At 30.2% G+C, this 26,442-nt stretch overlaps 2 protein-coding genes across 3 annotated transcripts in view; both read left to right on the forward strand.

Moving 5' to 3' along the window:
* The window catches only part of LOC142331194 (fatty acyl-CoA reductase wat-like), a 40,757-nt gene extending 19,680 nt beyond the window's left edge, over positions 1 to 21,077 (forward strand). The window contains exons 4-8 of one of the 2 annotated variants that reach the window (XM_075376931.1): positions 2,215 to 2,324; positions 4,006 to 4,195; positions 9,128 to 9,376; positions 10,139 to 10,396; positions 20,839 to 21,077. In XM_075376931.1, coding sequence (XP_075233046.1) covers positions 2,215 to 2,324; positions 4,006 to 4,195; positions 9,128 to 9,376; positions 10,139 to 10,396; position 20,839 — 808 coding nt within the window. In that variant the 3' untranslated portion in view covers positions 20,840 to 21,077. Of the gene's footprint in view, positions 1 to 2,214; positions 2,325 to 4,005; positions 4,196 to 9,127; positions 9,377 to 10,138; positions 10,397 to 13,343; positions 13,788 to 20,838 lie in introns of those variants that run through there. The other variant, XM_075376930.1, reaches the window with a different exon arrangement.
* A 3,998-nt stretch (positions 21,078 to 25,075) lies between these two features.
* The window catches only part of LOC142330956 (fatty acyl-CoA reductase wat-like), a 33,883-nt gene continuing 32,516 nt past the window's right edge, over positions 25,076 to 26,442 (forward strand). Inside the window, exon 1 of the mRNA XM_075376421.1 lies at positions 25,076 to 25,318. Coding sequence (XP_075232536.1) covers positions 25,112 to 25,318 — 207 coding nt within the window. The 5' untranslated portion in view covers positions 25,076 to 25,111. The remainder of the gene's footprint in view (positions 25,319 to 26,442) is intronic.

A 26,442-nucleotide genomic window follows, 5' to 3' on the forward strand; every position in this document is an offset into this window, starting at 1 on the left:
GGCTAACTGGAAAATTGCTGGCTATCTGGAAATTATAAATATAATTTAACTAAACTTAATCAACGCTCACTAATCTTTTCTGGCTAATTAGGTTAGCAAGCGAGGCTACTAACCTAATTTGCTAGTTATTGTTTTTCTCTTTTCTTAGTATATAAAGTATTTATACACTAATAATATGACTGAAAACATTACTAAAACTTACATTAAAGAAATATTTAAATCAGTATACAACCAACAACCACATAATAAAATATCTAAAAAAACAGAAATAATAAAATAAACAATCTGTGTGGAATTCATAAAATTAAATGTATGATTGTGATGGTATTTAAATAAGAAAAACCAATATATCTTTTAAATCTAGCTTTATTGAACATTATAGAAATAATAAATTAGGTTTATCTAATATGGCAGACCATCTAATAAACAACAAACATAGAAATTTAGTAATATTAGAAATGAATAAAGATTATGTAAAATTAAATATATTATAAAAATATTACATATCTAATTACAAAGATAATTTCAGTTTGATAAAATGTCAGACAGTATTTGAGGGAGACAGTTTAATAAAAACTGCAACAGACTGTAGCACTCTTATAAATTAATACGCAATTTTAATTATTTTAGTATTCTTATTTTTAAATTTTATTATGATACAACAGACTTATTTAAATCATGGAAAAATTAAGTTAAGATATGACTTATCTCAATATTCTGTACTAGGTGGTTTATTTAAAAAAATTTAAAAATAATTTAACAGTCATTTCAGAAGAATAATATGAACTTTAAAAAGATTAATTTCAGTAAAACAATATATATGCATATATCCATTCCTGACTCCTTGGTAACATCATATCTTTAATGTGTTAACATGAATGCACATTTAATAATGAACAGACAGTATTAATACTTGGAATTTAGTTTGATAAGATTAAGTTTTTCTGCTGAGGTTACGGATTTATTAATATTATAAATTTTTTTTAATAATATAAAACAGTTGTTCGAGATTTTCCTTTTAAGAATTGGAATCAAGGTTTTTCTCTTTTTGTGTGACATTTTCTAATGCCAATTTCATCATTTTCCTTATAGATATCAAAAAGAACTTCTAACTGTTAGTTTTCATTCAATTGTAAAACTTTGATTTATGCAGTTTAAGTACCCTTGTCATATGATTTCTAGTTATGTCTCTTGCTGCCAGATTAGTTAGGCATACCCGGAGGTCCTGGGTTCGAATCCCGGTCAGGCATGGCATTTTTCACACACGCTACAAAACATTCATCTCATCCTCTGCGGAATGAATTGCTTGAGTGCGGACCCGGAGGTAAAACACGCCAGATTAGTTAGGCATATAAACAGGATCAATCATTTTATTGCAATGATATCAACTTGATTCATTCCTTAGTATGTCAATTTTCTGTACAACATGGTAGTTATTTGAATCAGATGGAATGTATATATTACTAGCATGAAATCGGAACAAAATTCATATCTGTGATAACTTTAGCGAGCATATGTTTTGTTTAGTCAAGCAAACTGATTGCAATTATTATCATGGATGATTGTTATAACTTTATTTTACTGTGGTTTGTATGTTCCAAAGGCACCCAACTGTATGTCTGTGTCTTGGAAAGTTCGTATTACTATTAATTCCATTTTTAGTGACTGTTTTACATTCTGTATGACAGTACATAAAAAAAAAAAATAGTCTTATTAATGATGTAAGTAACAAGAAATGCTTATTAAGTGATGATCAGTAATTACTGATCATAAAAAATTAATGTGTCAGCTTAATTTAATATATTTTTAATTATTACTTCTTTTCATGCTCCTTGTTATATTAATTCAGTACTCTGGTTGAGCATGTATAATATTATATTTTTATTAAATTATTTCATTATCTTATAATAATTTAATAAATTTCATTAGTTATTATTATTAACCTTTACTCTTCTTATTTTGTTTTTATTAAATTTATTATTACATCATTTACCAAGAGTTTGAATTTCTAAGTGCTTGTTTCATTCTTCGCATTTCTAAGTGTAATTAAATATTTATTATTACTAATTATAGCAGGTAATTAACAAATAAATCAATCAGTTAAAATCTGTTTCTTTTTCTATATACTTCATCCATGAATGTTGTATCTGTTCAGATCTTCAAATAAAATGTGTTTAAAAGTGCCTTAATTTAAAACTATACTTGTTTTTTCAGACTGTTAGAGGATTGTCCTAATACATACATATATACAAAGAGGGTTGCTGAAAGTCTTTTCAAACAGTATGGTAAAGGGCTTCCTGTCATCATTGTAAGGCCCAGTATAAGTAAGTATTTTGTCCCTGGAACCTTCTGTATAAATTAATAAAAAATAATTAATACAGTTCATAAAATTAAAATAAATTTCTCATTCTACTTCAGAATACCAACAGCTTATTAACGAATCGCAGCTGCTTGTTACTAATGAATCAGTTGCTGGATGAGTGGATGATTAGCGTATGGATGATTAACATAGCCTATGAATTGTTATGTAATGTTGCTTAACCCAGGTTCAAATCCATTAAAGATTTAATTACTATTATTTAAATTTGTATACATATATTACTGTTGATCTTTGATGAATTGAGGCTCAATTATTTTCAATGCCCAAAAATATTGACCTGAGACCAGAAATTATAAAATAAATTGCGGTATAAGCTCAATAAACAGAGGAAAAGTGGAAATAAAGACATGCTTTGAACAACCCAAAATCTAGTCACAGCACAACAGCTCAATTATATTGTTACCTCTCCACTGTATAACTCTTAACTGCAATGATAAGTTTAACCAGTACTAGAGAGATGCAGTAAGCCAAGAATTTTTAAGATATTTCCTTTTTTTTAGCATACATTACTAAGCAATAAAGGAGATTGCCCAACAAAGATTTTTTAAATTATTACCTTTTTTTAAAAGATAAATTAAACTAAATTAATTAAATAGAATTAAAAAAAAAAAATGCTTTCAGATATTTTTAAGCATTATTGTGGCCAACTTTAGTAATTTTTTTCTATTCTTACCTGTGATATCAGCCGGTATTTTTGAGTTAAACCAAAAAATATTTAAAACGTGGTACAAAAAATGTATTGTATTTGAGTTGTAATAGTGTGGAGAGTTGGATTTGAGGCACTTTATTTTATACCATATTACTATAAATTTTTTAATATTTCATAATGTTTGATTGGGCTGAAATCTGGGCCTTTTTCTGTATTTATGGAATATCTAAAAGTTTCCAATATTGGTAGATCTGTAATTTGTGTCTATGAGATGATCAGCAAAAGTTTGGTTAGCGAAAGTTGTATATCAAGTTCTATTAGGTGTGTGTGATAATTATTTTCAGTATGTATTGTTTAGCTTGAAACAAAACAAATGATTTGTTCATATATGCTTAGCATGATGTATTTATGAAAACAATAATAATGCAGTCTATGAAAACTGGAGCATTATTTAGAGAAGTATTTTTATTTATGATAACTAATATCTAAAATATTGACAGTATTAAATTTATTACAGCAACTATTAACAGAAGTAGGGCGAATCAGTTATACTACATGTAAATTATTCAAAGTAAAATTAATCTTCCAGAAATCAGAATATCTGCTCACATACCTAAGATTTTAAGAATCTTAATTTTTATAAATAATGACATTATTTTCAAATTATTCAATGATTGAATACTGGTGCATTATAAATGAACAATAAAAGAAATTTATGTCTGTATTGTGGGTTACTATGCTGTTATATAATAGATAAACAGTCTGTTTGTTGTCCTTCTGACCTGCTTAACTGAATTTGATATGTTTAAATTTAAGCAATAATCATTAGACATAAGTATGTCATCTGTGGAATAGTGCTTAATTGAAATTAGTCTACAAACAACTATTGAAAACAACTGAATAAAGAGAAAAATAAAATCTGTTCATGGAATGAAAAATTTAGTTCAATAACCAGTTTTTATTTTATATTTTTCAGTCACAGGTTCAAGTAAAGAACCTACCCCAGGTTGGGTTGACAATTTGTATGGTCCTTCTGGAGCTGTTATTGGATGTACAGCTGGACTTTTAAGGGTACTAGAATGTGATCCTTATGTTATATCTGATTTAATTCCAGTCGATATGGTAGCTAACATAATAATTGCTTCAGTATGGAATTTAAATTGCAGGTGAGTTTAAAATTTTAATAAAAAATAATGCATGAAATAATTTTAATGATAAAGTGAATCAGATGTTAATTTTTAAGTCTTTTATTGTTTATATCAAATCTTTTTTCTAAATACACTTTATTTTTGTAGCTATACCAGTGATAAATGAACTAAAGTGGTAAATGAAGTTAAAGTTGTTGTTGGCATCTTTTTGAGTCAGAAAGACAACTGTGAAATGGCATGTGTTCAAAGACTTTATTACATTTTCATTATGTCTGTTCATTTAGTATAACAGTTATATGATTGTAAATGTAATATTGGTTCAAATTTATTCAGAAATTACAGTTTTTTCTGGCATACACAAGACATTTCTTAATATAGGTATTATGCTGCAAATATGCAGGATGTCTTCTGAGGGTTTACTTTGTTTGAATTGTGTCTATCAATTAGTGTGGCATTTTCTCTAACTACTATTTTAATTGTGGTTTTCAGATCTTCATATCAGTTATTTTCTGCACTATTCACTTTATACATCTTGTTTTAATTGCTATCAATCTCTTCTTTGACTCAACCAGGAAAATTAATCTTTAGTTTTTACCTAGAAATATTGGTGCTAATTATATATAATAGGGAATTTATTTATATTTTTTTTTGTTTTGGGGCTAATTTCATCTTTAGTTATCAGAGTGGTAATCAACTGGTAGTCCACATTTTAACGGACACAATCTAATGAACATATTTCTGAAAATTTATTTTTTTACAATTTGTGTTAATTAAAACCATGTGTTCAAAATTCATGGGTAACGAATGCATTATTGTACAAATAAAGTTAAATGTACCTTAAATTTAATCACCTTTCTAAAACAGTCTCAATATCTTAAAAATACAAGTAGTTTTAGTCATAGATTCTATTTTATATTTAAATTTTGTTCAGAGTAGGTCTCAGACTAAAATCATTTTGTGTATTCCTACTCTTTTGAGTCTTTTAGCACAAATCTATCATAGCAAGACTTACAATTGGCTACCAATTCAGAATAATTACCACTAAAGTAATATGCTCTAAAAGTCACATTCCTTCAGTTTTGTAGTATTTCACGTTTCAGGTGTAACTCCCTTTCAATCACAACTGTTTGTTGTGGCTTCATAAAACATTTTACACTCTGGGTCTTTTAATATAATCTACACAAGACAACAAAATCCATACTTTCTGAGTGTATGATGGCACTGGTTACGTGTTGAACTCATCTTCTAAACTATCAGGTAGGTAGTTGTGTTTTTAATTTCAGTTCCTTCTTCCTTCAGATGTGTTTTATTTTAGAATTCATTTCCTAATAGTGTACTGATGGGAATATCACAGGTGGTATTTGTATCGATGGCATCCTGACTAAGGCAAGAACAAGGCTGAGAGATGTGTTTTGCTGGGGTTCTGAAGATGATCTCCGGTAAAGCTCATAAGGGTTAGGTACGGAAGGAATGTCATGGCGACCGAAACTGCATAGAGGACTTTCCCTATGGGGTCAGGATGGTCAACAAAATTAAATTTTTTGTTTGTTAATTGACAGTGAATGGCTGATTCTTATAGTATTTTTTAAGCTAATTTCATATATGTTAATAGATTTTTTCTATTGGGCTCAGTTTTTTGTAACTGTAATTTCTGTTGAAACAAAAAATGTGTGCTGAACATAATATGACAATACATTACATGCATTTTATACTCACCTAAAATCTATTTCTTTTGGATTTTATGGTGTAATTTTCTGTAGATAGATCACTCTTTAGATTCCAAAAGTAGTCAGCTAAACTTTTTGGGTAACATTTTCCCTGGTATCATGTTTCCATTGTAGATATCTCCTGGTGAAAATGTTCTTCATGTTCATCACTGATAGCGTAGAGATTGTTAAGGAAAAAATCCAAATGTGAATGTAAGTAATGGACATTGAGTGACATGATACACCCAAGTTCTTTGTAGTTTTGAAGGAGTTCACTTACAAGTTCTCTGTAGTTACTGGCCTTATGGTTTCCAAATTGCTTACCACATTTTGAATGATTTCCATGCAGCAACCACCAAGTCATTCAAACATTCTTCAAATGCCGGATTACTCATTAGTTTTTTTATGTGTGGTCCAACGAATATACCTTCTTTTATTTTAGCATCGCTTTTATTAGGGAATTTGTTTTTTATAAACTAAAACCCTGCACCATTACGATCCACTGCTTTAACAAAATGTTTGAATAAACTTGCTTAGTGTGTAGTGGCAAAGATATACTTTTCCTGGTTTTATCCTGACTAAAAACGTTCTTCTCTCATACACTCAGTACCTTTGTCTTTGGCCATTGCTGTTTTACGTAATGGTTTTTCCTGCTGTCCCACTTGACAAAAAGCAACAGAACTTAATGTATTCAAGTTGCAGTGCAAGTAAAAGCACTATTACTTTCAGATCTCCACAAATGTGCTATAAATATTTCTCATACTGTTTCTCAATACAAGTTTCAAATTTTCATAAGACTCCTTCAACTGAACAATATACGCTAATGGTATTGATAAATATTTATTTCCAATGTGAAGTAGAATAACTTTTAAACTAAGCTTTGATGAGTCAATAAAAAGTCACCATTTGTCAGGATGGTGCATATGACCCAAAACTTCTAGTAAAGACATCATTACATTATACTAAGTTTTCATACTGAGAAAAGAGATATTCAAATTCTGACTGTCTGTCATGGAAAGCACTTATTTTAGTGTTTGGTTGTAAAAGATGCCATCCTTTCAGTCTTGATGCCAGTATTTCTGCTTGATCTTTGATCATTTAGGTCACAAATCAGATCATTTAATTCTGACTGATTAATTAAATGGGATTCAGTATATCTATTTTCTAAAAGTTTGGATCTCTTTCTTCATCGTCTGTTAAGTCAGCACAAGATTCGACATTTTCATCTTCATCTAAGTCCGTGTTTTTGGTGGTACTGGAATTGGAAGGTTTTGGCTATGTTGCACTGGCCGCATGGCAGAGGGAATATCAGGGTATTTAACAGTATGTCTAGTTTTAACTGTTATCCAGATATCTTTATTACACAAAAATAACAATCTGTGGTGTGATCCGTCAGTTCTCTCCAAACCATTGCAATTGCAAATGGCATGTGATGAGATCCACTTATCCAACCAGTCAACACTGTTACTCAACAAGCACAGCAAGTATGGGGAACCAAAGAATTATCCTGATCACCTAATTTACATCCAAAATACAGTTCATATGACTTTTTTATCAGTGGAGTTATATTTCTTTTGTGAGAATTCAATGTTACCTCACCACAGATGTAACAGAAATTGTTTGGATGATTAATGAAACTGCGAGCCACTGTTAATACATTACAATAACTACTAATGTTTAAAAAGAAACACTTTATAAACACACCAGTTTAATAAACATACACTCACTCTGCTGAACAATATATACCCTCAAATACGAAAGCTAGTTACAAAACTGAATGTTATACACATAAGAACAATGAGAATTAAAAATATTTCTCTAGTCTGCATGACAGTTAATAAGTAAATATAATAATGAAGAAATATTTAATGAGTGGACGATATGTATATAGGAAGAATGAGTGACATTCTTGTTCATTTTGATAAACATGATTGTTATTTTGTAAATAATAAACATGATGAGTAATGCCTAACAAATCAATGTGACAACATTTAAGAGACTGTAATAAACAAACAAAAGCTATTTCGCTGATAAATATTATAATAAAATATGTTTACAAAATGCTATGCTTATGAAGTTCGTTAATGATACTATCTGAAAATAAGAATGGTAGTCACAAAAGAACTAAGGCTGATAAAATAAATCTGATTTCATACTTGAAATCAGAATGAAAAATGCTTTAAGAGTCAGTTATTCTCTCATTTTACAAAATCACAGTCTATTAGACACAGTCTATTAAATTATGTCAGGTTTAGAACTAATTACTACAGAAAACAAGATCCTAAAAAAAGGTGAAAAATATTTACATTTCTTAAAAACAGAAAAAATGTAACCCAGAAAGAAAAATTAATTTAACTATTTCACTATTACTCTTGCTCTATTACTTTTATACTATTTCAATTTAAATCTTATCATTTGGCATTGAATTGTATAATATTTACCATTTCCTACTTTTCTGCAGTAAATCATTGTATAGTACCTAGAGAATAAAATCTGGTATAGAGTCAAACTTCAGAACTTATAATTCTCCAAAAACAGTTTTTTTAGAAGTCAAATGAGAAGGTGCTACAATATATTTGTTTTGACATAAATGTAAAGTTATTTCAGAATGATGTTCTATTTTCATGGTTTTTTCTCAAGGTTGCCAGTAAAATATTTTCACTTGGGCTAAAATTATCCATTATGCATTATTGTTGCTGTAAATGAAAATATATTGTTATGAATTTTTGAACAATATGAGAACAAAATCTGGTCAAAAACTGAACCTTAACATTTCATAAGAGAAAAGTTTTTTCACGTACTATTAACAAATGCATTTACATAAGATGTTATTAAATTACCTAATCTTTTACCTACTATTAGCTACACTTACATTCCCTGTATAATTTAAAAAGGATATTCAGCAAGAACATAGCTGATTCTCCTTTAAGATGACTTAAATTTTAAAGTTTAGTATAATTTAATATGAGGTAAAAAGGTGTTCTGTTGTTCATTACAGTGCCTTTATGTTTACATTTTAAAGCATGTGAGGGATGATATGTGATATATATTTGTTAGCTGAATTGTGTGGCTGCAGCTGGAACTTGAATCTTCATGTTCACTACTTCCTACAATTGCAGAAGTTGTGAATTGAGAGGTGAAGCTGAAGAGGTTATTGCAATAATGATGAGATATTTTTTTATCTAAAAAACTACTTTTACTATTTTCTTATATTGTAATAAAATAAAAAAAAAATTTGTTACAGAAGAAACAAGGACAGCATTGAAGATCCACCGGTATACAATATGGTTTCAGGCACACAAAATCCAGTAACATGGCTTAATTTCAGAGTACTTGGCCAAAAATTCTGGGCAATTTCAATTTTTGCATATACATTACCCATTTTGCTTTTTGAAAAGAACAAAGTAAAACTGAACATTTTAAAATTCTTTTTGCATTATCTACCAGCATTACTCATAGATACCCTCGCACAATTATTTGGTAAAGAAAAAAGGTAAGATTTTGTTTTTAATGATAATTTATCATATAAAATTAGAGCCAAGACTGGCCAGGGTTTATTGCTTGATTAGACTTTTTTAAATATTACATTATCCACTTAAGAAAAGCCCTCATGCGAGTTTTTATGACTGTCCCAGAGGTAGCAAAATGCTGGAGTTAAAATGATAATTTTAAAGTTTAATTAATACCTATACTATTCAAAGAAAGACACAAACTTTTTGTGTTTATACTTAGTTGTGTAAATAAAACTAGGTATGTTTTATGTTTATTTGCCAAGGGTAAGTTTATGAATTGCTCAACTTACATAAATAATTTAATCAACTTCATGAATAATTTTTATAACATTTAAATATTTTTTCTTTTTTGAATTTATGAAATTTAGTAATTACATCACTTTGCTGTCAGTCTTTAGAAATGTACTGTAACTCAATTCAATTAATCATTCTCTATTAATAGAAGTTGTAGAAAAATCAGAGAATGAGGTGATTAGCTGAAGAACGTGATGAGCGATTAAGTTTAATCCAATAAATTTTTAATGACAATTTCTATTATCTTAAATTAAGTACACACTTAATTTATTTTAAATTATAACATTATTTTGCAAATAATTCTGAGATAAAACATTAAATTAAGTACTAATATACATAGAAATATTAACTACTTATATTTATAGTAGTTTTGGTGAATATTTAATGACAAAAAACCATGTTAAAAATGTCAATCTTTACTAATTTCATTTTTATTGATATGTTTTCAGAATGGTAAAAATGATACAGAAAGTTGATAAACTTTCAGAGTTACTATCATATTTCTGTAAAAGACAATGGGATTTTTCTAACAAGAATACTCAAGATCTATGGAAATCATTAGATCAAAAAGATAAAGAAATATTTCCATTTAATGTTGAAGATATTAATTGGGAAGAATATTTTTATAATTATATGAGAGGAATAAGACAGTATTTATTAAAAGATGATTTATCAACTGTTCCAGCTGCAAAGAAAAGGGCAAAGTGGTTAGTTGTCCTAAATTTTCTTTTTTTTGGCATTACATTAGATAGTATTCTCTATTCTTATGCTTCTGTGCTAATCCTTATCAGTGCTAATCTCAAAAATATTTATAATATTCTTCATCATATGATATCGTTAAAAAAATTTTATTATGCTTTCAAATAATACTACTTCTAAACAATTACAGCTTTGAGAGTAAGTTATTAATTTTTATTTTTAAAGTGCAATTAATTTTCCCTTGATGATCAATGAATTTACTCTAATCTTTACCTTCCTATACAATTTTTATCCTCTACACAATATCACTAACCAAATTTTGATCGCTTTCCATTAAACCTACTGATCTAATATTCCATTTTACAAGATACTGCTACAACCCTTTTTAACCTGTTCAAATTGCATTTTATGAGCCTGCCTAATTTTTATTATTTTCTTGGGGCACAAATTTCTGTAAGGTTTTAGTTCTTTTCTGACCAATTCCTAGATTCATATTTGGTACTAGCAGACTTATTTTCTACATAAATGCTTCTTTTTGCAGATGTCCTTTTTTAATATCATTACTTTCCCATTTCTTTGTGATTTTATTATTTAAAAAAATATTCTCGTATTTCTGCTACATTATCTCTTACTATGAATTTATGATCATTAACCAGTAGTTACACTTTTGCTTTTGCTTTTTTAAAACTGAACTTCCCTCCTAACGAGTCAAACCAGTTATAATTTCTTTCTATTATTTTTTATTTCCGTGTTAGAGCAACTATTTCATCAGCAAAGACCTTATTTTTTGCCACATATTTTTAAATTGCTTTTTATCATTTCCTCCAAGTACAAGTTAAGAAGAATCAAGGCCAGAGATATTATTGTCATTTTACTTTCAGAATTAGAATATGTAATTTTTCTCCTGGTATTATTACCACATCCATCTCTCTTCAAATTAAGTATAATTATTCATTAGCTGTACCTCAACTGAATCTTAAACATTTCATTCTATTGGACATTATCAAATTCTTTCTTGATATATGCAATTGAAGTGAGTAGCAATTATGTAAGCTTATTCCTTTTTTTGGGGTGCATTTTAAGAAATCTAGTACTCAAAACTGTCTTCCACGCATCTGTGATCTTCCTGAACCTAACTAGACTTAACTGGTACACATTCCACTAAAGTATATATTGATTAATATTTCCTTGTGTCAAATGGTAGATAGTGTGGTAATTCTTATAGTTTATTTGAAATTTGTCAGTACTTATTCAATCTAATAATAGATTCATAAATAATAAATTATTTCTAATAATAGCTGCTATTCTGAGTATCCATTCATTGCACTCTATGTAAATATCATAGAAAATTATTAACAAATTTTCATCTAATCTGCTGCCTTATTCTTGTTTAAATCCATAGAACTGATCTAAAAATAGTCTCATCTGATATCAGTATTAATTGTGGAGGAATTATCCCTCACAATTTGTCAGGTAATTTGATTTCTCTGTGAAGTTTTTACATTTACTCTTGCTATTTTATTTTAGACATTTCTTCTCACAAACAAATATTTTTTATTTTCTCATTGTTATTCTAAAGAATTAGTTAAAAGTAATTCTAAAAAAAAATTAATTAATGGTAATATAGGTAATTAATTAATCATATTATTTTATTAAAAATAATAAATTCATTTATAATCTATGTAAAAAGTTGTTATGTTAGCTTAATATCAACCTATTACTGACATTACATCTAAAAAGATGAAAACTTTTAGTTATTAATTTTAAACTTAGAAAAAGCTTGTGTGTATTGTAAATATTATTTTCATGTCGTTCAGCCATTTGCAATTTCTAAGTATTATTTTTTTTTTGTTTTCAGTCATTTGACTGATTTGATGCAGCTCTCCAAGATTCCTTATCTGGTGCTTGTCGTTTCATTTCGGTATACCCGCTACATCCTACATCCCTAACAATTTGTTTAACATATTCCAAACGTGACCTGCCTACACAATTTTTTCCTTCTACGTGTCTCTCCAATATTAAAGCGACTATTCCAGGATGCCTTAATAAGTGGCCTATAAGTCTGTCTCTTCGTTTAGCTATATTTTTCCAAATGCTTCTTTCTTTATCTATTTGCCGCAACACCTCTTCATTTGTCACTTTATCCACACGTCTGATTTTTAACATTCTCCTATAGCACTACATTTCAAAAGCTTCTAATCTTTTCTTCTCAGATACTACGATCGTCCAAGTTTAACTTTCATATAAAGCGACACTCCAAACATATATTTTCAAAAATCTTTTCCTGACATTTAAATTAATTTTAGATGTAAACAAATTATATTTCTGACTGAAGGCTCATTTTGCCTGTACTATTTGGTATTTTATATCGCTCCTGCTTCGACCATCTTTATTAATTCTACTTCCCAAATAACAAAATTCTTCTACCTCCATAATCTTTTCTCCTCCTATTTTCACATTCAGTGGTCCATCTTTGTTATTTCTACTACATTTCATTACTTTCGTTTTGTTCTTGTTTATTTTCATGCGATAGTTCTTGCGTAGGACTTCATCCATGCCATTCATTGTTTCTTCTAAATCCTTTTTACTCTTGGCTAGAATTACTATATCATCAGCAAATCATAGCATCTTTATCTTTTCACCTTGTACTGTTACTCTGAATCTAAATTGTTCTTTAACATCATTAACTATTAGCAATACCTAATAAATATCTGCATTTAGCAAGAGAGATGGGACCAGTCAATGAAAGGCAGATGGACCTAAAGACTGATCCTGGACCTCAGCTGGACAGCAAACATAAAGTTGACACAGCTCCTTACAGGTCACGAATATTTTAAAGCATACCTGTGTAAGAGGCAGTGATCCTCTGCTTATTAAAAAAAAATATATACTAATAATAATTAATGCACAATTTTATGATTTTCAATAACTTTCTTCTTTTGTGTTTTTTTTTAGGTTATATTTGTCTCATTACCTGTTATTAATATTATTAATTTTTGTACTTGGGTGCTTTACATGGATTACGTTTCGTTCTACTATAAGCTTTGGTTCAACAATAGTAGCTTTAATTTACGATTATCGTATAGAAAGTGCAGCAGCACATTCATATGTTATGAAAATGAAAAAAATAATCCTAACTTCATTACTAGTGTTAATTATATATATTGTTAAAAAGTATTTAAATAAATATGAGGCTGATTTACCAGTTCAATATATTTCTTTAAGTGGTGGGATGTTTATATTTGATGACAATTCTTGTCATAAACACGATGAAAATGTTCATGACTAAAAACTCCAGTGTATTTGTATTAATTTTCATTCAATACAGAGATTTTAAAGTAAAATATTATTATTGCTCATAGCTTCTAGCCAGTAGTTAGTGTAAAAAGAACTTTTTTAATTATTACCTTCTTCTATTATTAGAAAATATTCTGTATTATGAAAACATTTTGTATTTGTATAAAAAAATAAAAACGTAATACATTTCAACTTGTATTGGTGAATATCTCCTTCAGTGAACATTTCCTTTCAGAAGTGAATTTTTATGGGATATAAAGTAAATATCAAGTTTACATTTTATTTATAAGAAATTTCTGGTTTTGAGTACTGTATGACTGAAATTAAAAGAAAAATACATGGATAATATCTGTGGAACTGTTTGGAATCCGAAAGACTAAGTCACACAAGGGTTCATCTGCATTTTTCATCTTCTGATAACCACTCCGAGACTAAACGATTTACGCCTATTCATATCGAAAGCTATACAAGTAATCATCTATGATCAATTTTGTGTTTCCAGATTTGGATATCGACACACGAGTGTTCGTCTGGATTTTTTAAGTATAACATCAAAACCTGTTACAAGAGGATAAAACTGGACGCGATCGATCAGGTTGGACGATTAGCGCCGATCGAAAAGCGTTCAACTGAACCTGACCACTTATTACTACATGAACGATAACGAAGCAAACAAATTCATCTGGCCGCTTCTAGAATCGATTAAGGGGTAAATCGAAAACATCAGAAATAAATGCGCCGTCGTCAATGTAAGGATTAATGTTCTATATGGTCGATTGTGTGCAAGTACGTGCAAGGCCGAACTCATGATAATAAATAAGGACTGCGCGAGAAATATGACGGATCACCTAGAAAGGTGTAGCAGTAATCCTCCTACACAAGTCGTTCTCTACGAACTGCAAGAAGACGGCAGGTACTGGAATTCAATAACTACCATCATATGTTACGAGTTATATTCTGTTACGCAGACTTCAAGAGTTTCTTAAAACCGATGTCGACATGTTGTTTCAACCCCAAAATTTAGATTATCTGGTATAAACCCTTCTCGCCGATAAATTCAACATAACCAGAAAAGTTTTTGTTGAAGCAAATTTCCTTTTGATTACTCGAAAAGGAGTCTATCCGTATGAGTATATGACCTTCTAGGAAACACTGGAAGAGACTTCTCTCCCCCAAAAAAGAAGTATTACAACTGTTACAGACGGTCGGATATAATTGAAGAAGACTACGGACAAATGAAAAGAGTGTGACAAATGAAAACAGATTATGGCATCCACTGTGGTGCTTGAAAATGACTTCCGCTGTAGTATTTAGATCTGTGTAAACAAATATGGGGTATCCAACAACCGATACATCGGTGGCGCGTACGATCCCCATCAAACAATCAAATATCTGATGTACATGGACGTCAAAACCTTGTACGGTTGTGCCTTGAGGCACATCTTTAGTACAGACATGCGGTGGGTGAAGTACGACCCACCGCGTCCCAAGTACTTCAGCTGGTATCGCGGATCACTACACATCCATTCTCATCTTTACAGTCAATATCTCATTTAACTGAAACTCAATGATAAAATGGCTATCTTAACGAAAAGCACCCAGGGGTCCCTAACCAGGGACCCAAGGGTTTATGGTGTTATATCCATAACAGCATTAAACTCCCATCAGCCATCCTCTGCAGGGCTAAGAATCTCAGGAAGTCAGCAATTATGTTCCATTCTTTATGGCTTCCAAATTAACTTACAGATCAAAACCAGAATTGATCCTTGCAAGTTCTCTAACTGCTTTGGTACATTCAGCTTCGTACCTGGGACTGACATGTAAGACATGGTGCACATCATAATCGTCCTACATCCGGACACAAGCGTAAATTAGTCAAACCAAATCTGGCCAATATATCTCAAAAGGCACCATGTCCAGAAAAAATATGTGTAATATGCCGTTTGGCGGAAATACACCAAGCATCCTGCCTGCATACTTTTCACATCAGGAAAAGTACCGTTCGTGTAACGGCTATCGAACGATTCAATCCACTTGACCTGCATAATGGAAACCTTGGTATTCTATTTCTGTGTGCCCATATATTCTATTCTATGCGCCAAGAGGTAAGTTGGCTTATTTTCTTGGCATCAATACCAAAAATAACAAGGACTCTCTCTCGAGCGACTCTTCTACAGATACCAATCACTGATAACAACAGGAGACGCTGAGCTCTCAGAAAAATGTTTTAATAATATTTGTACCTCATTTGATTAGCCCAGACAGAGACAGGATACAGCTTTACAGCTTTTCAAAACCTCTTGTATAGAACACGCATGGTTTTATAACTAAGCCCCCAGTTGGCGTGAACTGTTTTCCGAAAACCGTAGGAAGCGATTTTTGAAGCATATTACAAGTGCTTCTTGAATTAAAGATTCTCATGTGAGGCGCAATGAAACTCAGTCAAATTGAGGATAATGCTTCATTTTCGAGGATTGTAAGGATTTATCTCGAACAGATTCTTCTGTCTGGGCAGCCACAGCATCTGTTAATGCTTGTTCTGTTTCTACCTGCTCAGTTAACGCATTTAGTATTCCATTCTAACCGTCGTCAGTAGCTCAAGGATTCACGTCTGTCAGATTCAAAATCCATTTCCAATCTTCTCCTCATCTGAAGAGTTTTTGCCTTAGCAGCCGTAGCATCTGATAATGCTTGTTTTCCTTCTCTATTATCAGAATCAAAATCCAATCTTCTCCACGCCCGAGGAGGAGATGGACTGTATTGAGGTGAGAGCGGTTGATAAGTCGTTGTTAACCGGTCCCCCAATCGAGGTGTTTCATCCAATATGGATGAAGGAGGCTCCCAATTGGAAGGGGAATCGGAGTAGGAGAAATCGGTAACCAGCATATTCTCAACAGCAGCTCTCAAACGTTCATCATCTGAATTGAATGTCTCATGCAACATCTGTAAAACAATAAAATAGCATAACAAACAGTAAACTGAAATTTATATTTAAAATTCATTGATAATGAAAATAAGTTTACTGTTGGAGTAATTTAACGAGAGATCCAGGGACCTCGTTCCACCCCGGACTATTATCTGCACTAATTAATTCTCTTGGCCGCCAGTCTCAGCTCCTCAATGGAGAATTGCTCATGCTCCGGGGCTATCTCATTCCACAGAGCTTCAACTACTGGGAACAGCTCCTTGACAACCCGAAGTGTTGTGTCTCACGATAGAGTAAGGATGGGTGTGTCAAACTTGTTCATAACAATTTTATATGCACCCCCCCACCAATTAACGTCCACATCTGCTACCAGCTCCGCTCAGACTTTCGCCTTGGCCTCCTTAATGGCCGCACAAAGGGACTCTCTTGCTTGTAGGTGTGCAACAAGTAACTCATCTACATCATTGGAAGCTCTCCTCGTTGCTCTCTGAAGTTTCCTTCTAGCAGCAATTGTAGCTGCTCTCCTGGTAGCAAACTCATCAGTCCCCCAGTGGACTCTTCTCTTTGCCGGCCCCTCAGGTCGTCCGCCTCGACTAAACTCATCACACAGTACCTCCATAAGCCCTTCAGGTATGATCGCCAGAGCAGGGTCCAACTGATCAGCCACTCAGTCCACAATACCGTCGTTACTTATAGTTAGTCGGTAGGGTGCGGGTACACATAGGCTCTTAATAATATCTAGTCGAACCCGTGCGAGTCTGACACTCCCCCATATATGGGGAGTGCGTAAATGGCATTTCTGAACTACAACAAAAAAATAAATTAAAATACTACTTGTTAGTTGGTCTGCTGGGCAAAGTGCAATAGATTTGATTTGGACCATTTTTATTAGCCTGTATTTTATTAGAGATTTTAATGATTTCTTATAATTTAAGGACTGATCACCTGGCAAATATTTTCTTATGCAGACAATTATATAAAAAGAAATTTCCTGTTACTGCTAGTAACCAAGAAAGATTTTATTGTTGAATAAAAGCAAACATTTAGAATCTAAAAATACCTTGATAATATGTTATTATTAATACATGTCTAATAATGAACTGATAATTTTCATAATGACATTAGAAATGTCCCAGAAAGGCTTAACAGTGATCCACTATTAACATACTTTTTCTGAATCTATTTTCACTCACCTCTGGTATGCTGAAGAAAGTCAAGTTGTAAAATAATCCATGATGAATGCTTATAAATTATAGAACTACTTTAATTTAATTGTTTCATTTGAATTTTATATAGAAAAGAATGTTGTAAATGTGTAGTGGAATTATCTTAATTTGCTTTTTGTAAAAAGTTGTCACTTACATTACACAAAATAAATTATTTTGGAGAAATTTAGATTCATACTAAAAGAAAAAAGTAAGAGTAAGAATTATACTAGCATAGATTCTTGGGACTTATACCTCAACAATAAGTCAGCCTGGAAGAATTTCAACTTTCCTCTCTCATCTAGTTTGTGATACTTAATCTTTCCTCAGTGCCCTGAACTCTTTTGTAAAAATATCATTACTCATTAAACACTGTAAGAAGGACAGTATCTGGAATGTAGGAAAATATGGTTAGAGGAGGAGCTAGATGGATCATTTTTTTATTTTTGGAGAAGTAAAAAAATAAAATTCCAAAGATGAAAATTCCAAGCTCATACAAGGATTGGAACCTTTAATGTAAAATTTATCGCTAGTTGGTTGCTGTACCAATTGAGGCATTGCGCAAATTTAGAAAGCTGTTCAAATTGAGGCATTGTGAACAGTGTGTATATATATATTTTTTTTTTTGAAAATTGAAATTTTCATCACACCAAATTTTCATCACATCAACATATTGACCACTGTGTTTATTTATAATTTTGTGAATTTATCAAAATTGTATCGTTTTTGAAAATTTTGAAATTTATTATAGATGAATTATTCCAGTTATGTAAATTATATAGTTTCAATACTGGACAGTAGATTTTGCATATTTATATTATTTAATGCATTTTTTTTATAGATAAATATGTTTTAATGTGATTATAGAGTTTGATAACAAATGAAGAGGTGGGATTCTACTTAGATAGGTTTTTGGAATTAATGTAGTGAGTTTGACTTAACTAGTATTTATTATATTTTGGTGGTTTGTATTTCATTTAATCTTAAACATATATAAATATATGTTATACAAAAAAAAAGATTTTTACAAATTTTTGAAACTTTTCAATTTATTATTGACTTAAAATTTCAGCTATATTCACAAGGATGTTTAAGCAATTGTTTTTGATTAGTTAAATTTATTTATACAGCTGGGTGGTAAAAACAACTCTCTTCAGAAATTTACTCGTTTACCAGTACAAAAAAAATATTCTTCGAGAAGGGGGACCTGTGTTCTTATTTTTTTAATAGCATGTATATCATCAGTTTTCATATTATTCATTTACAATTCAGTAAAATGTAATATAATGTACTTCTCAAGTGTGTCATTTCTAACACTCTCTTTTATCTTACAGGTTCTTGTTTTTTGGTACAAATTTCAGAAGAAAAAAAATTAATTTCTTTCAACACTATGATAAAATGCAGTAACAAAAAAAACAGTTAAAATTTTTAAATAATGCTCACTTTTAAATTAGATTAAATTTTCTGAAGAAATGGAAGTTTGGCTAAAAAGCTAGAAGGCTTCTTAACGATTATTAGATTTTTGTACAATCCTTGTACAGGGAAACAGTGTTTGGACAGTTTTAAAACGTTTTTGAGGCTGTTTGTTTCTACCTGCGATTGGGGTTAACATTCAAGTCACGTGAAAATAAATTATCTAAATTATCACGTGAAAATAAAGAAATTTTTGAGCCAATCGTACTACTCCTATGGACTACTATTGTTTGGTCATTGTGGTAAAGCTTGGTTAAAAAGTCCTCTTCTTGAAAAAGTTAATAGTTCAAAAAGTACTTACTGCACATGAAGTAATATATTCTTTAAGATCAAATGATTAAAAAATTGATTTGAATATTTTAAATGAATTAAATTTCAAAATCATTATCCATTTTTAATTATTTAAAGTCGGTTATGTATTTATTTAACGTAACAATATTTTATCTAGAATGAAATAAATTATGAAAAAGAAAAATCAGTATAACCATTTTCAAGGCAATCAGTTAAAATGCAACAGACACACACACACAAAACATACAACATTATATTTTTTGGCACACAGATAATTATAAATTGAGATTTATATTGTTTTTACTTTAGTTCATAAATTTGTTTCTGAGGTATTACTTTATTTATATATGCAACTTTAATAATAATCAATAACTAATTACAATTATTTTTATAATAATTAATATTATGAAAAATTAAATTATAATTATTAATATTTTTATAACATACTGATGTTGTATTAAATATTATTTTAAATCATGTTATATACCATAAATCTAAGGTTAGTATTTCTTTACTAATAAAGTTTAATTTCAGTTGATTTAATCAACTCTGAAAGATAATTTTTTAAATGAATGACAACTAATGACAGTAGTTTTTTTGAAGAAGGAGCTGAATAATTGGTCCCAGAAAGTTTTCGGAAAAACTCTATGAATTCTCCATGAAACTTGGGCAAAATTATAAACCACTCTGACCAGGCTAATCCTCTATAGTGTGATCATACCTATTCCCTTATCTCCCCTTTTTATATATTTTTTATTCTTTCTTGATGAGCCCCTGAAATTTGATTCTACCACTTCTTTGACAGAGCTCATTGACATCATGAACTTTTTTCTTTTTTTTCTAAGTCTGTAGAATTGTTGAAGATTCTTTCCTACCTAAGAAGTCAAATCATTGGCTGAGGTGCCTACTAGCTAAAGCCAGGCTTACTATTCTTTATAAAATAAAATGTAACTTGAAAGAGAGTGTTGCTTACAAGATTTAACAGTCTGTATTCCTTTTTAACCGCATTTCATCATGTACTGACGATATTTACAATGGCTTTTGTGCATAAAAATTTAATATTAATTATCATGTATCACAAGTTCTTTATTTTATGCCACATGTCTTGAGCAATTAGCATATTGAGAAAAAGTTATCGATTTTCATGGAAGAGGGGTTTATAGAAAGCCAAATTCTTATGTGTGGGACCGGGTTATAAAAACGATACTAATTAATTTAAGGTCTTTTTGTGTACTAAAAAAAAAAATGTTTTTTTCAGATATCAATAACCAATTTCAAATAAAGTTATTGGTAAGTTATACAGAATAAACCTTTATATTAAATTTCAATACGATATTGTTATTCGAGTATAAGAAAAGGATGGATGAATAATGATATAGTAATGGACTGTATTAAATGTGTCCATCAGGCGCTTTATTAAGAAAACCAGTAATAAATAATCTTCCATGTGTGTACATAAATATGTGGTAAAATTAATTTTAAAAAGTGGCTACTGTACTGCGGATTACTTTGTAATATTTTTTTAAATAAAATGTATTTATCTTAACATTATCCTATGAATTTATATTTAAATAATAGTTAATATATATTTTATTCACATCTATTTTCAGCAGATTTCCAAAGAATTTGAAAATCGCTACTGCTCCCGCTCATGTTTATGTATAAGAATTTTCGTCCGCTCTACCGGACGCAAAACTTAACCGATTTCGATGAAACTTGATGGAGTGATATAAACCGACTGGATTGATTTTCAAGCAATCGGTTTATTGAAACCGGGGTTAGAGCCAATAAACGGGGGTTTTGGATACATTTTCAGCTTTTACTTCCACTGGGCGCAATTTTATTTTTACATTTCCTTCTACTTTCTTAAGAATAAATTATTTTAAGAGATACGATTCGTTTGATGCTGATCAACTGCTATAAATAAGCCTTCTTTACGTTTTAAAGTCTGCTGAACACGATTCAGATTATTTTACAGTCTGTTATTATATTTATTATTTATCTTATAAATATTTTTTTTTGAGATGACGAATTCTTACGTGTCTATTAAATTGGCATTTAATTTATGTATATTTCCAGATGAAATTCTATAAATATCTTTGACCTGCCTTGTAGATCTAGAATAAAGCTGCAAGATAAAAAAACTATGATAAGAGTATCTATCATAGTTTTGGACCCATAAATATAAATCACGTAGATCAATATTTATAAAAATATAACTTTAAACATATCGTTGTGTCTGTATGTACTGCTGCAAAAATATGTTTGTATAATGTACACAGCTATACATACATACAGTTGCAAAAAAATATACTGAATATTATCCTTAAAACGGATTTCTAAATGGTCTCAGTCAGGATAACATTATAGTTAATCTATTTAATCCTCCCCACCATTAACCAGTAAACCTTTCTTCACCTCCTTGTATTTATTACCATAAAAGGAATTTTCAAACTTCTATTTGAACCTAAGAAAACAAGAAGAACCAAGAATGCGAGATACATACATTCGCACTTACGTAAGTGCATGCCAACCCCCGCCCCGCATGGGAAGCCTTCCGCCTTGTGGCGGTCAAAATCCGGTCGCCACACCGACCCCCTCTTCAAAGCCCTGATGAGCTTTAACGGTAGACGTACGTACGTACAGACGTCACGCCGAAACTAGTTACAAATTTTATATTTTTGTTTTTTTAATTGTTTGATAATTATTTATCCTAAATGGTTTACTTGAGATTATACATATATTTTTTAAAGTTTTTAATGAAAGATATTTCCTTAAAATATTTAACATTATGTGAATGATTATAAATCAGTCATGCTGAAATCTATATATATACAAATGTTAAGTTCGTTTGTGTAAGCTTCAAAAACTCAAAATGTTCTGCACCGATTGAGCTCAAATTTTAGCACGATATATAACCCGCATCAAAGATTGTTTTCGTCTATTTTTAATAAATCTATCTATCTATTTTTAATTTGGAAATGTAAACAAAGGAAAACCAGATCAATGCAAGATGGCCGCTGTCAAACACAACGACCAAATTTCTTTGAATTATATTTAACAGCTAAAACATCTGTATTTTATTAAAAAAAAATTACCAAAACAAAAAGAAAAGCCACCAAGAAGGATGACTTACAGTAAATGAATTAGAACACCCAACTTTCTTATAGCCCAGATAGACTTACTATGCAAACAAAAAAAGTCGAAATAACCAAATACACAGAAAATAATATTCCTACATAATGACCAAAAGATCCTTTGTTAGGTTAAATATTCACTTTTGTCTGAATTTACAGAAGGCATTTACAACGAAGCATTGATAAATATTGAAGACGATATGATATTGAAGTGCTTAGCTAATGCAAATAAAGTTCTTAGTCAATTGGGAATGCCAGCAACCACCCGAGCTGCGATTGCTTCATTTGATGTGGATTTACGCCGTGAATAGAGTTACAACATTTGTAGTCTTCAGTTATATCTCCAATCAAACATTCCCAAATTAACGCGTGAACAGAAAGGCATTTATGATCGCATAATGCAAATGATAAATGACGGAGTTGGGGGGGACCTTCTTTTTCGATGCGCCAGGAGGAACTGGGAAAACATTCCTCATTAGATTGATTCTAGCAACGGTTCGATCACAAAATGACATAGCCTTATCTCTTGCTTCGTCTGGAATAGCTGCGACAATGTTACCAGGTGGAAGGACTGCACATTCAGCTCTGAAGTTGCCATTAAACATGCAAATCATCGAGACGCCCACGTGCAATATTTCCAAAGCATTCTGTATGGAAAAAGTATTAAAAAATTTTAAACTCATTGTTTGGGATGAATGTACGATAGCACATAAAAAAATCGTTTAAAGCTTTTGATAGATCGTTATGAGATTTGCGTGGAAACGTTCAACCAGTCGGGAATGCTTTGATATTGCTCGCAGGAGATTTTAGGCAAACATTGCCTGTAATTTCTCGATCGACACCAGCAGACGAAATAAATGCTTGCCTGAAATATTCAACACTGTGGCGACACTTACGTAGATTGCAGTTGACTACGAATATGCGTGTCCAGTTGCAGAATGATCCATCAGCTGAGGTATTCTCACGACAGTTACTGAACATTGGAAACGGACAGCTGCCAGTCGATGAGACGTCTAGACGAATATCATTTACTGATAATTTTTGTAATATAGTAATATACAAGTAAACTGAACGTAATTGTTATTACTTAGCGAGTTAGGTAAGGTCATAACAATGAAATAAAAATTGATTTCCACATTTAAACGTAAATAAAATATACTAACCGGTATTTCTGCTTTTTTTTAAAATTCAAATGTCAAATTCACTACGTACAATCTTTATAAAAAACAATCTTTATACATTTCTTGATTGCTGTTTTATAATGTCATAATGTTATATACGCATCATTTTATTCATAATAACATTATTTTATTCATAACATAAAATTATTATTATTTTTCTTTATTATAATTATTGTTATTATTCATGTTTATTATTATTTATTTATTTATTATTATGTTGTTATTATTTTTAATAAAATATGTTAAAAAACATATCTACAAAATTAAAAGAGACAGCCATGTTCATCATCTCAGTAACTGATATAAAATAAGTTTATTCTGCTGCTATCTTAATTAGTGTTTTAATTTAAATATATTTTTAAATCTGAATTTGAAAAATTTTAATTAAATTTATTGTCAGTAATAAAGTCATCATAGTTCAACATTAATTCATTCATTAATTGTATTTTTATTATGTTTTTTTCTAGAATAAGAAATTTAAATTTATTGTTCCTTCTAATATTTGTGTGTTACGTATATTTGAAATTATATCTTTATTTTCTCTAATTTGATTAGCATGATTATATTAGATGGGTCAAGATATTCCTGAAAGCTTTTGTGAAATTGCTTAGTCTTTTTTAATAAAATTATTAAAATTTTATCCACCACATTCTATTTTATAAACTCATCCTTTTTTATGTAAATGACTAAACAGTAGGCTACTATGTTATTACAAATTGTATATTTTTGAATTTTTAATTATTTGATAATGATTTATCCTAAACGGTTTACTTGAGATTATATATATATATTTTTTAAAGTATTTAATGAAAGATATTTCCTTAAAATATTTAACATTAAATGATTGAATATATTTGTCATGCTGAAATTAATTATAATTTTATTAATTTTATTTGTAACAAGTTTAACTAAATTGAACGTAAATGAGTTAGGAAAGGTCATAAAAAGGTAATTTAAATTAATTTCGACAGTTAATAAACGTAAATAAAATGTACTAACCGGTATTTCTACTTTTGGTTGTTTTTTTTTTTTTTAAATCATATGGCCAATTCCCTACCTACAATCTTTATACAAAAGGAATGAATTTATTGATTGCTGTTTTTTAATGTAATCGCATCATTTTATTCGAGAACTCGTACTGTGTAAAAGCTTACTCGTACTCGTACTCATACTCGTTATAAAGCTTTATTTTTAAGAGACTGCTATAGGCATCATGAACACTGACTTATCAGAAACTCCAATACAACAATTTTATGAAGGAGAAACATTACTAATTACTGGGGGCACAGGATTTTTGGGTAAAGTTATCATAGAAAAGCTTATGAGATCATGTCCAAATTTTCGTAAGATATACTTAATAGCGCGATCAAAAAAAGATAAAGATCAAAGACATCGGCTTAAGGAGCAATTTGATCATTTTGTGAGTAATTAATTTTAATTATATATTATATACATATACACATACTTATATATATATTTACATTAATATCTATATTTATATATATTTACATACATATTTTTTCTTCCTTGTATAAAGTAAGGAAAGTAATATGATCGCGAAAAATTTCGCTTTTCAGATTTCAACGGAAATGTCCATTTTTACCATCCCTGAATCCATTTTGACTAGTTTTGGCGTGGCATCTGTACGTACATACGTCTCCCGTTAAAGCCCATCAGGCTTGGAACGGGGGTGATGGTGTGACGACCGGAATCGTCACAAGGCGGGTGTCTTCCTCTACCGAGTTTGGGATGTACGTATGTGTAATGTATCTCGCATAAAAAAAAGATTAGCCGACGGATGTTGAAATTTTGGATTTAGGATTGTTTTAACATCTAGTTTTGCATCTTCCCTTGTGATTGGAATCGGCTGAATTAAAACCGTCCAAAAAAGCCCAAAATCCAAAAGAATTTGGATTTTTTCTTAATTGCAGTAATAAGCCCTGCTTGAGAGCTTTTCAACGATATATCATCAAAAGTGGTACTTATTTTCATCGATTCCACAGTTATAGCCAAATAAAAATTTAATTAATGAATTATTTGGTTCTTAGAAGGCTCATCGGTTCGAATCAGATTTTATTTCCTTTTATTTTTTAACACTTTTTTTAATTTAAATATATTGATTGATTAAATAATTATTATTTATTAATAATAATAAACCTCTGACCGTAAACAAAATTACGATAAATATAATTCAACAACAATAAAAAAAAAATATGAAAAAATGTCATTAATGAAATACAATTTTATGAACTTTTCATTAAAAAAAAATGTGTATATGAAATTTAATAGGCGTACAACGGAAGTAATGTAATGTCCACATTACTTCCCTATGGTACATTTGTGGTCTTGCAGAGCCTGATTCCAAAGTTTGATATATCTGTGATGGATGGATTGTTTTCTTGGAATCACATTTTATTTTTTTATCTGTATATTGTTAATCATATCATGAAGGCGCAAAACTTGTGGGATGTATTGAGGTTAGTAACTTTCATTCAGATAGAACTTATTTTTTCTCTTTTTCTCATGTTTAGCGCATTCGCAGAG

The sequence above is a fragment of the Lycorma delicatula genome, chromosome 10, assembly GCF_047948215.1.
Source record: "Lycorma delicatula isolate Av1 chromosome 10, ASM4794821v1, whole genome shotgun sequence".
Classification (NCBI taxonomy): domain Eukaryota; kingdom Metazoa; phylum Arthropoda; class Insecta; order Hemiptera; family Fulgoridae; genus Lycorma; species Lycorma delicatula.